Source organism: Phascolarctos cinereus, unplaced genomic scaffold (assembly GCF_003287225.1).
Source record: "Phascolarctos cinereus isolate Bilbo 61053 unplaced genomic scaffold, phaCin_HiC Scaffold_726;HRSCAF=1367, whole genome shotgun sequence".
Lineage (NCBI taxonomy): Eukaryota > Metazoa > Chordata > Mammalia > Diprotodontia > Phascolarctidae > Phascolarctos > Phascolarctos cinereus.
In genome coordinates this window covers 101237460-101251135 of record NW_027556098.1, presented here as the reverse complement: position 1 = coordinate 101251135, position 13676 = coordinate 101237460, and the positions used below count along the sequence as shown (strand labels likewise).

The window sequence follows — 13676 nt, the reverse complement described above, 5'->3', positions numbered from 1 at the left end:
TATGGTATGGTATGGTATGGTATAGTATAGTACAGTACAGTACAGTATAGTATAGTATAGTATGGTATGGTACAGTATAATACAGTATAGTAGAGTAGAGTAGGGTATGGTATGGTATAGTATGGTATGGTATGGTATGGTATGGTATGGTATGGTATAGTACAGTACAGTACAGTACAGTACAGTATAGTATAGTATAGTATAGTATAGTATAGTATAGTATAGTATAGTATAGTATAGTATAGTATAGTATAGTATAGTATAGTATAGTGTAGTACAGTATAGTATGGTTTAGAATGGTTTAGTATAGCATGGTATGGTATGACATGGCATGGTATGGTATAGTATGGTATAGTATAGTATAGTATAGTATAGTATAGTATAGTATAGTATAGTATAGTATAGTACAGTACAGTACAGTATAGTATAGTATAGTATAGTACAGTATAGTACAGTATAGTATAGTATAGTACATCTCCTGCCTACAGACCTTTGAATATGTGGTCCCTCATGTCTAGAATGCATGCCTTCCTTACATCTGGCTTCCCTCAAAGGCCCTCATCACCTCTTGCCTAGACTATTGCAATCACTTTCCTAGGTTTTCTTATCAGTAAGTTCCTCTCATGGCCTCCATTTTGAGGAGGGGCCCAAGGTTTCCAACTTTCATTCTCCTCCTAGCTGCGTTTCAGGACTTCAATACCAGGCCCCTGGTGAGTACCTTCATTCCTACCCCCTTTCAACTCCATTTTGTATATTACTTCCCTCATTAGAAATATGTTCCTTGAAGCAGAGACCATCTTTCTGTTTACTTGTATTTATTTGCCTAGCATTTAGTACAGTCCTTTCATATAGTAAACACTAAATAAATGTTTGTCGTCTTGTTTTGATTTAGTTCTTCCCTCTTTGATCCATCTTCCACACAGCTGCCAAAGTGATATTTTTGTGTGTGTGTGTGTTTGTTTGAGGTAATTGGGGTTAAGTGACTTGCCCAGGGTCACACAGCTGGTAAATGTCAAGTGTTTGGTCTGAGGTCAGATTTGAACCCAGGTCCTCCTGCTTCAGGGCTGGTGCTCTATCCATTGTGCTACCTACCTGTCCTTCAAAATGATGTTCTGAAAGCCCAGATTTGACTGTGTCAATCTGCTACTCAAGAAATTTCAATAGTTCCATGTTACCTCTAGGAGCAAGTGCAAACTCCTCTATTTGTCATTTAAAGAACTTTACAGCCTGGCTACAAGCCATCTTCCCAAGCTTATTGTGCGTCATTCCCGTTCACATACTCTAGAGCCCAATCAAACTAGTTTTCTTGCAGCTTCTTCACATATGTCATTTCATCTCCCATCTCTGTGTTTTGCACAAGTTGGTCCTCATGGCTAGAATGTGCTCTTTCTCATGTCTGTCTCTTAGTTTTCCCATTTGCCTTCAAAGCTAAGCTTAAGCATTATCTTCTGTGTGAGATTCCTGATTCCTCTGACAGCTAAAACCTCTCCCACCCAAAATGCCCAGTATAGATCTTGAATAGATTTAGCATGTAATCATATTTGGACATGCTGTCTTTCCTGATAATATGAGTGACAACATGGTATAGTGGCTAGAGTGCTACTCTTGGGGTTTGAATCCCATTCCAGACACTTACTAGTTGGATAACTCTGGGCAAGTCACTTAACCTCAGTAAAATGAAAGGATTGGACTCTGGTTTCTAAGTTCTCTTCCTGCTCTTAAATCTATGATCTCCATAAGCTCCTTAAAAAGGCAGGGATTTTTTTTTCTGGTCTTTCTATGTCTACTGCCTAGCATGGTGCCTGACACATAATAGATATTTAATATAATTCTTGTTGATTTATTGAAGTCACATCTGAGAAGCCAGTTCCTACAAGAGACCTTTTGTGATCTTCTCTCTCCTCAAGTTATAAGTATTCTTCTCCTTTTGAAATAACTTTATTTTACTTTGTATTTACTTCTCTATATCATCTCTCCACCACCCCGGTAGAATACAGGTTCTTTGAGAGAAGGGACTATTTTGTTTCTAGCAAAGTTTCTTACCCATAGCAGGAAATTTTAAAATTTTTAGGTTTTTTATTTTTAATTTATGGAATAAAACAAGCATTTCCCTAACATAATATAATAAAAAAAAAGATGATTGAACATAAAGCTGCAAATCTATTGTGTACAACTTGCTGTTCCTTTCACATATGTAATAAAGTTATGTACATTTCTTTTTTTTTATTCCCCCCCTCCCCCTTCTAGAGATGATTACACAAATGTATGTGTATCAAAATCATTCTATAAATACTTCTATTTATCAGTTCTTTCTCTGGATGCAGATAGCATCTTCCTTCATATATCTTTTGTAGTTAATTTGGGTATTCATAATATTCAAAATGACTTATTTGCTCAAAGTTATTCTTAAAACAATATTGCTGTTACTGTATACAATGTCCTGTTGGTTCTGCTCATTTTGCTCTTCATTATTTCATGCAAGTCTATCCATGTTTTTCTAAGATCATCAAACTCATCATTTCTAATAAAATGTTTATTGAATTGAGTTTCAAAATTTGGTAAACGTATTTCCCGCTCAGCAAGTAACCTGCTTCTCTGGGTCTTAGCAGTACATCCATTCTTGGGGTCCCCTAGGTCTTCATAATGAATTAAATAATATAGTAAGAAAGCAGAGGAAGTGGAAAGAGTTCTGGACTCAGAGTCAGAAGGATTAAGTTTCAAACCTGACTCTGCAACCTTCTGCCTGGGCAAGTAATTTCTTTCTGGGCTTATGTCTTCTCATTTGTAATACATGAATCTGTTGGAGTAGAAGATTTTTAAGGTCCCTTCTAAATCTTTTTAAATTAAAGTAGCTAATTTCCCTCCTTAAGAACCTAACTGATGAGTAGCTAAAGATGAATACTCTGAAAAAAAAGAAGCCATACAGATACTCCTGTGTAGAAACGAAATGGTTAATTATGGTCAGTTTCTGACTGCTACTACACTGAGGGTCTTTGTTTCCCAACAGAGAGACCATAAGACTATGTCTCCCTTGTAAAAACAAATTTTAGTTCAACACTTATGTTACCCTAGTTGGATAATATGACTTAAAAACAAAACAAAACACAAAAACTGTAATATTTAAACACAAAGGCAGAAGAATATATGGTATGAGACCTACTACTGACATGGGACTAATAATTTTCAGTAAACAGATCGGCAGTTATGGTCCCTACAGGTAATTCACTGGTTGTGCTGAAGGGAATAATGTGTGATGTTCTTTATTAGCTTCTGAGACCTCAGAATCTGATTGACAATCTCAACTGTAACATGAACAAGTTATAAAATCAGAATTAGACCCAGGTTCTCTCTCTCTCTGTCTCTCTGTCTCTGTCTCTCTCCCTCTCTCTTTGTCTCTGTCTCTGTCTCTGTCTCTCTCTCTGTCTCTCTCTCTCTCTCTCTCTCTCTCTCTCTCTCTCTCTCTCTCTCTCTCTCTCTCTCTCTCTCTCTCTCGTCTGTCTAGCCTGCCCATTCTAGAACTACTGTATGTATTCTTTGTTATAAGATAATCTATGAATTATGCAAACAGCTGGGCAGAATGGAAAATGTGAGCTGCCCAGTGTTTTTGGCTAACACTGACAATCTCCCTTAATTCCAAAGAGGGAAAAAAGATAAATAAGAAGATTCAAAGCAAAAGAGACATTGTACCTAAAGAATCTCCACCAGAATTTTAACAACTCTAAGGGATTCTTGCTGGAGCACCAGCCCCTAGGGATGCTTGATAGAAGCTTCTATATTATCATTCAAACAAAAGAGAGGTCAGGTTTAAGAGATGGTTAAGCTCATTGAAATATTGGGCTTTTCCAAACCACATAGAGAGCATCAAAGTAAACAAAGTCTTTTTTACTTTCTTCTTTTGAAGAGTTGAAATTTGTTTTCCATACATATTACAGGGGGGAGAGGAGTAAATGCTATTATTTAACCTTTTTTGGAAAAGTCCTAGAGAAACTCAAAGCTTAGGATAATTCTGACTCTTCACTATCAGTAGCTGAGGAGTATTCTGGTTTTTTTTCCCTTCTTAATATTCATTCATAAGGATCTTCACTGCCACTACCACCATCAAAAATATATTCAAGTGATTATGTGTGCATTGCTTCTTATCATCTCACCATGCTTTCAACTGTACTTACATTGAATGCACCACACCCCCCAAATCCTTGTAGAGTACTTACCATTCAATATTGTGTCTGCTCCTGAAGGGGTTGAGTTGTAGGTCAAAGTGAACACCCACAGATCTGTTCAAGGAAAGATAGTTCAAGATCCTCAGTCTAATTTTTTTTTCTTTTCTAAGAAAGAAGTTTCTTAATTAAGTTTTCTTAAGAAAAACAAATTTCTTAGCCAAATTTATTTTCTGACCAGGAAAAGTATTAAGTGAGACATTTTGAGAATGTAGAGAAACCACTGAACTTGGAGTCAAGAGCCCTAGTTTTAAATCCTGACATTGACACATTTTCCATGTTATCTTAATTAAGTCATTTAATTCCTTTGATCTTCCACTTTTTCATCTGTAAAATGGAGATAATAACAGCTGTACTACCTACCTCACTAGATTGTTGCCCATTTATATTTGTTTGATGAGTTACTTATACTACTAATTTGATTTCTGCATATTCTACCATGTTTGTTGCTCAAACTTTGCATCTCTACCAGCACCTAGAACATAGTAAATGTTTAATAGATGTTTGCTGCATGAATGAATGGGTGATCCAGAAGGGTCCAATGGAAAGAATTTTTAAAAAGTCATCTAAAATCTGGGAACAGCAGGGAGAGCTACAGAACTAGAAGTCAAATATGTAGAGAGGGATTCCTTCTGTCACTTCAAAAATGTGAGCTTACATAAAAAGAGAGAATGAAAATTGAAGCTGGCATGGTGAATATAATAACAGGGCATGATTAAAATCATAGGATCCCAGATTTTGAGCTGGAAGGGACTTCCAAAGTCATCTAGACCAACTTCTAGCCCTTCCATTTTACAGATGAGGAAATCAAGGCTCAGTGAGGTTAAGAGACTTCTATAGGGTTGTAGTTTGTAACTGTCAGAGGCAGGATTTGAACTAAGATTCTTTGCCTCCAGAGTCAGTACTCTTCCACTAAAAGAAAACCATCATTCACTAAAGTGGGGGGGAAACGATTGCTTTTATTTAGGAGACATGTGTGTTTAGTTAAGGAGCTGCTCATGCCATTGATTTTATTTCTGTAAATTCTACTCTGCTAACTAGAACTTCGTTTGTACAGTCATGGAATCACAGACTCTTAGAGCTAGAAAAGACATTTGAGCTCAATCGTTAAAGCATGGTCCCCAGTCGAGGTGTTAGCTGTTGGGTAAAACTTTTAGAGATATTGGTAATAGACCCTCCCCTGACAGGATATCGTGAAACTCAGTAGGACATATGGCTTTTAGACTCATCTTTTGACGTCTAAAAGCTCATTGTGCTTACTGCCCACATTTGGCAAGAAAGATACAATAGTAGTTTAGAAATAGAAATTACTCAGAAAATGAGAGTTCTTTAAAATCAAATCTATCTCTCTGTGTGTCTGTGTCTATCTGTGTCTATATCTGTCTATATCTTAAAAATAAATATTTATTAAGTACCTATTATGTACAAAGCACTGTACTTATTAGGGTGCTAAGGATATAAACAATAAGCAGTTGGTTCTTAGTCGTATATACATACTAAAAGTGGTTGAAAGACAGCGATCTTAATTTTCTCTTTCTTTCTTTGCCTTTCCTATTCCCCTTTCCATTCATTTGCATGGGAGACAAAGAAACCTATTGGGTTTGAGAAACTGAAGAGGCCTTCAATCCAGAAAGCCCTTCGCAGTTTTCCAGAAGAGAAGGTTCTAAATAGATGTTGATGCAATACAATTTAACAGTATGAAATTAATCAGGGAGTCGCAAGGAATTTCTAATTTAAGTCAGAGTGTGAGGCCTCTAAAAAAGACACTGCCCTCACTAACCAGGAAGCTGAGGTAAAAATAAAACAGCTAAGTCTAAGGGTAGTGGTTAAATGGGGATGCTTTGTATTCCAAATCAATAAGTATACATGAAACATCTACACTGCACTGAGCGCTAGGCTAAGCACCAAGGACCCAGAACCCAAATCAGAACAGTCCACTGTCCTTGAGGAATGCCCATTCTACAGGAGGAGGCAACATGTACATCCTAAAAAGCTTAGCATCTGTGGCCTGTAGTCTCTTAGAAAAGAAAATACTCACTCCAAAGGTGGACACCCTACCCCCAACTCCACCTGCACCTGCATAAGGGACAGGTAGGTGGTACACTGGAAAGAGCCCTGGACTTGAAAAGGGGGAAGATTTGAGTACAAATCCGTCCTAACAGCACCAACCTTTCAGGAGTGTTGTAAGGATCAAAGGAGATTATATTTGTAAAGGGCTTAGCACAGTGCCTTGGCACATAATGGGCACTTCATAAATACTTGTTATCTCCCTCTCTCTCTAATTTATCTATCTATTATCAAGCATACATCTATTATCTATTTATCTTCAAGGGAGTGAATGTCACTGAGGATTTTCCCTAATATAATGATAAGGTGTGTAAGGTTTCTATCTTTCTAAAGGAGAGGTAACAATTAAAAACATCTGGTCTTGGAGGTAAAAAAAAGAAATGGAAAACACACTCTTCCTCTGATGGGGAAATGATAGCACCTCAAATGGATGCTCCGTCATAATCTAGAAGCTAGAAGCAGAAAGAAGCCCCACAGGCTTCTACCTCGGCACCAGCAGACAACCATCAAACACTCTAGACCAGGAGGGAGCAAGGCTCACCAGAGATTACACATTATGCTCACATGTCTAGGAAAGATTAAACTCTGGCAGATATCTCATGGCACATGAGACCATGTGTGTGCCCTGGTTACATGTGTTTACTTAGTTTATTCCTCTTCCAAAGCATTATCTTCCCACTAATCATGTGTGTATTTGTGAGAGAATATGTCTCAGGTTGAGGGGAGGAATATTTTATTGTTACTTTTAAAAAAAACTCCTAAAATTACATTGTTTTGAACTAATTATCCTCTGGTCTTTTTTTTTCTGCTTTTGGTGACCAGAGAGTTGAGGTGCCCTCTATCTGACAAGCAAAAGTAAAGACATCACTAGGAGATCTTGAGCTTTTGTTTTTGAGTGTTTACACACCTACAGAATACTTCGAACTAGCCTTGACTGAAGGGGACCTAGGTGGGAGAGGGCACAAATGGGAAAAATGGCTTCTGCCCTAAAAAATCTAACATTGTGTGTGCCTTTTGTCATTGTAGCTAAATACACACACACACACACACACACATACACACACACATATATATATGTCTAGATGTAAAAAATATGTACATATATTTCATATATTAACACATGTAGCCTTAAAGATTGTCTTCCCAAAAGATATTTCCCAGACACATGTTAAGATCCTAAAAGATTCTTTTGAAGAGACAATCACAGGAAGAATATTGTTCAATGATTTTTAATTATCAATATCAAGCGATGTATTTTTAAAAAACAACCTAGGGAGATATAAGCTTAACCAGAGTTATAACTCTGTTATACATAACTCACATATATATATATATATGTATATATGTATGTGTGTGTGTGTATATATATACTTATATGTGTGTGTGTGTGTGTGTATATATATATATATATATATATATATACATACACACATACATATACATCTCAGAGTTATAACAAAGTTATAACCAGAGACATAAACTTAACCACTATCGTGGATTGTCCTTCTCAGACTTCAAATAGAAGAGAGTTAGGCTATAGATGATAACATAACCCCAGATAATCCTATTTGTAAATATCATTGGGTTGATAATTGAAAGCCTCAGAATACTGTGGGACCTACTCATGAGATTGGCAAATACTCAGAAAAGATGAGCCTAACAATTCTTTTACAAAATCAAAACAAAAACAAATTGAGTAAGAAGGTATTTTGCCTAGATTCTAACAAGTAATTGGATGGGTAGTTCACTGAATTTGCCAATCAGTATATATTTCCTTGACAGATACTGCAGATGGATAACGACTTAGACTCAGAATTTAATAGGAGAAAGAGAATGGGCATTTGAGAAATTATGTAGTACTTTCAAAAAACTCAAGCTGTGACTTGGCATGCACACATAATATTTTATTTTTCATACCAATATTCTGGCAGTAATATTTGGCTAAGATTCATGGAACAGGAGGATCTTGAAGGAATCAAAATTTCAAGTTACCTAAAGGATAATAAAGAGCTTTATCATAGGTATAAAAAATCTGTAATATATTACTGATGGCAACGATATGATGTGGCATAAAAGACAACATCAAAGAAATATGTGAAAAGAAAAGGATCTGAGGAAGGAATATGGATGAAAAATTCAGGTGATATGCACACACCCACAAGATGTTACAAAAACCCACAGGAAAGTCTCCAGGGCTTCATTTACCTCCTCTACAGAGGATTTTTAAGAAAAGGTAGATAAGAGTTATACAGAATAAGAAAGCCTGTATAATTTATGAACGGTTACTATTGTAGGTAGTATCTATATCTCTGAGATTGTAATTTCACTAAAGAATAAACATGTGTTTATATATGTATATAATTGTTGTTCCTTTGGTTTTTTTATGCTGAGGCAATCAGGGTTAAGTGACTTGCCCAGGATCACACAGTTAGTAAGTGTCAAGTGTCTGAGGTCACATTTGAACTCAGGTCCTCCTGACTCCAGGGCTGGTGCTCTATCTACTGCGCCACCTAGCTGCTGCCATAGAAATAGTTGAAATCAAGAGAAAGAACTTACAGAATAGGGTTTCAGAAATAAATTCCATTCATCTTTGAGCAGCCCTCAGGATGAAGCATCTGGAGCTAACCTCTAGGAAACGTTTCCTCCCATGGTGGATTCCTTTGCTTTGCTACTGTTTTTTCATTTGCACTATATTAGCATCCTAATTCTCTCACCCCAATCTAGATTACTACCTGAGCATCTTATGTTGTAATGCCCCACTTTTGGAGTCTACCTTTTGTCACCACTGCTTCTCACTTCCACCGACTCCCTCCTCCTGAGCCTTCTCCCAGTGATCCAAGGGTTTAGATTAATGACTATGCTTTGGGGATATGGGTGGACCCTCCAGGGGATCAATAGCTTTGTATCTTGCACTGTCTGTGTGACCCTAGGCAAGGGTCTTAAGCACCTTTCAATACCCCAGTTAATTCTTTAAGGCTATAACACATTAACCTCTGTGCCACCTGTCTGCCTTTTACCCACTCAATCCAATTTCAGTTTTTTGAAGTCCCTTCTTCTCCAGTTTTCACCTCTGGTTTCTCCTCTTCCTGGACCTCTCTCTCTCTCCCCCTAAAGGAAGAGTGGTATTCCTTGAATTACTCTGTTTCACACTTGCCATATTCCCCCCTTCCAATATGATGATAGTGGATGTTAGTTAACATTCATAGATGACTTTAAGGTTTGCAAAGAACTTCACCCATATTATCACATTTGATTTTCATAAAAAACCTTTTAAAGCAGTGTTATTATTGTGCTCACTGGTAGATGAAATTGAGGTTGAGCTAAGTTAAGAGACTTGCCCAATATCACTTATATTACATTTGTTGTATTTGTATTAAAGTATTCTTTTATATATCTTCCCCTTCACCCTGTTCCATATTAATTAGACATAAGCTTCTTGAGAGCAAATCTGTGTCCTTCATCTTCTTATTCCTAGCACCTAGCAAAATCTTTACATCTTATAGGCACCCAATATTTCTTCGAAGCACGAAACTGAGGTTAGCTAAGAGAATTGAAGATTTCAGAAGTAGAGATCAGTATGGAGAATTTTTAACTAGGACGGAGTTCAGCCTGAATCCAGAGCTGGAATCTGGGCCTCTGATGAGAGCTACGTGCCTCCTCAGAAGACAAAGATTATTGAGGAGAAGATTCATTTTACTTTACACAAAGGAGAGAGGCAGGAGGGAACCAAGAAGGAGAGTAAAAAAAACAAAAACAAAAACAACTTCTTGGGTAATCTGTTGGAGAAAATGTGTGCTCTAGGGCTTACGACAGAAAGGGATAAGACTCAGAATTTTTTACTGTGAAGAGGCCTCCTGAACTTGTTTTGTTGAATTGCCTTATTTTCCAGAGATGAAGCCTCACCCCCCCCCAAAAAAAAACTAACTTAATTTGCAACTGAACTCTATTAAACTCTCAATCGCCTTGAAGTCAAATCGGCTACAATCCTGGCTCCAGCCAGTCTAACTCAGACTGATAGACTGTTTGTGTGTCTGGGACCCTTTCAGATAAGCAGAACATCTTCCCTCCATGGTCCAAAGTTCCTGAGCCCTCCTGCTTCCTCTTGCTCCCCCTCCCCTAACTGCTCACTTCTTTTCCCATGCCTTTTCCATTTGGAAGAGCATTGTCCTATATTCCTCCCATGTGACCTCCTCTTTTTGTGTTACCCCATAAATATCCAAAGCATATCTGTGGGGCGGACTCCTTGGTATAAGGCATGTTCACATGCATGTTGTAATAAATCAAGATACTACCATATCTTGTGGAGTTGTGACTTCTGGTTAACATTACTTTTACCTTTATTTTATTTTATTTTTTAAGCAGACCTATGGTTTCATGGGTATAGAGAGCTCCAGATGGGGAGCTTCTTCTGCCAATGCAGATCAGAACATATTTTGCCACTTAGAGAGTTGCCTAAGACACAGAGGTTCCATGACACGCTATCAGTTATCCAGTCAATATGAGTCAGGGACAAGACTTAAAGCCAGGTCTCTTTCTGCGTCAAGACCAACTCTCTCTATTTTGGGCCAGGCTGATCTTTTATTTTTCATATATGAGAAAACGGACTCAAGGTTCATTGCCTAAACGTGATCACCAACCTGAGCACCTTTAGGATGAATTTTCGGGAGTGCAGCAAAGTCTCATTTACTATTGTGCTAGCTTGAAACCAGGTGATATGACTTTTATTCCTGCATCAGTCATTTATTAACCATGTGACCATGGGCAAGGCACTTAAATTCTCTCTGCCATAGTTTTTTCATTTGTAAAATGTAGATAATAATACTTATATTACCTTCTTCATAGGGTGATTGTGAGGGAAATGGTTTGAATGCCTTCAAGTGCTTTAAATATGAATTATTAATACACATGAATACTAAATGTTACATGCAGCATACTGGTTAGCACATAAAAAATGCTCCTTAAGCATTATTATTGAGTTTGTTTCACTAGAAATCTATTTGTTCTTAGTTTTTTTCTTGCCGCTTCACATTTCAAAAACCTATCGAAATAAACATACTAGGAGGGAAAAAAAAATCCAATTACCAATGCCTGTCATGAATCTTGCCAAATGTGTCATCTAATATCAGATGCCACATTACAGTACTATCTAACAAGTAGAACATGTTTCAGAAACAGTTTGAGAGGGAGGGAGCAATCAATATTAGCTTGTTGGATCCTAATTTGTTTTTGTGAACTGTTACAAATAGCTCAGCTTGCAGTAGGGAATTTTTCCTCAAACCTTGTCAGGGAAAAAAAAAAAGGCCATGAGTTAGAAAGCTGTACGCTTTCCTAGTCTTGCCTAGCCCTGGGACTATTGCCTGCACTGCCAACGAAACTTATTTGTCTCTAAAGTCACTTAGTGGAAGCTATCGGTGCAGCAATGGATTTATTTACAAGTATGAGATCGATTTTTCTGAGCTCAAATTAATAGTAGCTCATAATAATCACTCACATTTATGTAGCAGTTTACAGATTATGGAATGTTTGCCTCACAGATGGGCAGTGCGAGTGTTATTTTACACATGAAGAAACTGAAGGTCATAGAGGTGAAGGGATTTGTCCTGCGTCCCACAGTTAAGTGAAAGATCCAAGACTGGCACCGTGATCTTCTCTGTTCAAATCCACTATTCTTTCTACTTACCATGCCACTACATTAGTTTTCAAGCAGAGAAGAGTTTAGAGCTTTTTATTCCATCCAGAATATTTTGAAAATGCCAAGAGTGACCATAGTGATTTTCATAGCATTTTAGACTGGAATCTCACAGCCTCTAGGGGAGGGAAGAATCACAGAATCACAGAGTTTCAGATTTTGAAAAGACTATTAGAGCAAGGAAATAGCTGGTCCGGGCATAGCTGGTCATGTGGGTCCTCCATTTTGCCAGGGCCATTGATGGTAAACACAAACCTGGCTGGTGTTCTGAGAAAGGTGATGAGGAAGGGGCTTTGTCTGGGGCATTGAATTTAAAGAGTGTACCAGGTAGAAACAATAGAGCTTTACACCTACTGTAGTTGGTAAGAATAATAAGTTAACTCAGATATTCATATCCATATCCATATCCTCCTCCACCTTGCTCTTTTCTTTTTCACAAATTCAGCCAGGGGAACATCTAGGGTGATAGATTTGGAAGTGGAAGGGACCTTAGAGGTCATCGAGTCCACCCCTCATTTTTATAGATGAGGAAAAAGAGGATTAGAAGGGGAAGAGACTTGCCCAAGGTCACACAATTACTACGTTTATGAGACGGAATTCAGCCCCAGGTCTTCCCAACTCCGAGTGTGGTAGGCGCAGGTGTTACATGATTTCCTTTCATTTCTGGCTCCAGTTTGCCTAGAGTGCAGAACACTGTGAGCAAGTTAAGGAGATTAGAAAGACTGGTCATTGCACTTACTTGGCTCTGTTTCCTTCTTGCTATGGTCTGGGTAGCTTTGTGTAGTTACACTGGAATTGAACTGGTGGGCTGAAAACAAAACAAGCAAACACAAAAACTGTTCCGTGAGTTTATTTTGTGAAGTTTTCTTACTTTCATCCCATGGCAACTGATTCAGGAGACATTTGAGTTGTTGCTTTTGTACTGTATTAGATTGTATTTGTACTATGTTAAATCAGAGAAAATAACAGCAAAATCCTGAGTTTCTGCTTCTCAAGCACACCATTTGCCCTGGGAGGTGTATGGAACTTTCAGCAACCTCAGAATTCCCATTTATATTTCTGAAACTGGTAGAGTAATGAGAGGTCTGTATTTGGGGCATTGGCAACCCTCCCTTATCCTCTGCTCCATGATCTGCTCTTTCCACATTTCTCTCTCAGTTATTGACCTGAACCACCAGGAGGCAGCGCACATTCAACCTTTGCACATAGTGACTGTTAGGTCACTATTTTATTGGTTACTCTTTTATTTGGATAGGCCTTGGTAGAAATTCCAGGGGTACCAGCAAATCCCTCCCACATCCTCACTTCCATACCCATCCAAATACTGTCCCTCCCCCGCCACTCCACCTCAAACCCGACACACACACTGCAGCCTGAAAAAGGTTACCTGATTTCCTTTCATTTCCTGTTCCAGTTCACCCAGAATATAGACCACTCTGAGCGAGTTAATGAGTTAAGAAAGACTGATCATGGTGCTTACTTGGTTCTGTTTCCTTCTTGCTATGGTCTGGGTAGCTTTGTGCAGTTACACTGGAATTGAACTGGTGGGCTGAAAACAAAACAAGCAAACAAAAAACTGTTCCCTAAGTTTATTTTATGACGTTTTCCTGCTGAAGTCTTTCATTCTATGCGCCTGATTCAGGAGAAATCTGAGTTGTTGCTTTGAGCCACTGAGTGAATGAAATCACAGAGGAACAGTCAGA

General features: G+C 38.0%; 1 protein-coding gene across 5 annotated transcripts in view; it reads right to left on the bottom strand.

Moving 5' to 3' along the window:
* The window catches only part of CD96 (CD96 molecule), a 102496-nt gene that overhangs the window by 14988 nt on the left and 73832 nt on the right, over positions 1 to 13676 (bottom strand). For 4 of the 5 annotated variants that reach the window (XM_078146703.1, XM_078146702.1, XM_078146701.1 and 1 more), the window contains 3 exons: positions 13454 to 13549; positions 12713 to 12781; positions 4212 to 4274 (listed from right to left, as the gene is read on the bottom strand). In XM_078146703.1, coding sequence (XP_078002829.1) covers positions 4212 to 4274; positions 12713 to 12781; positions 13454 to 13549 — 228 coding nt within the window. The remainder of the gene's footprint in view (positions 1 to 4211; positions 4275 to 12712; positions 12782 to 13453; positions 13550 to 13676) is intronic. The other variant, XM_021007172.2, reaches the window with a different exon arrangement.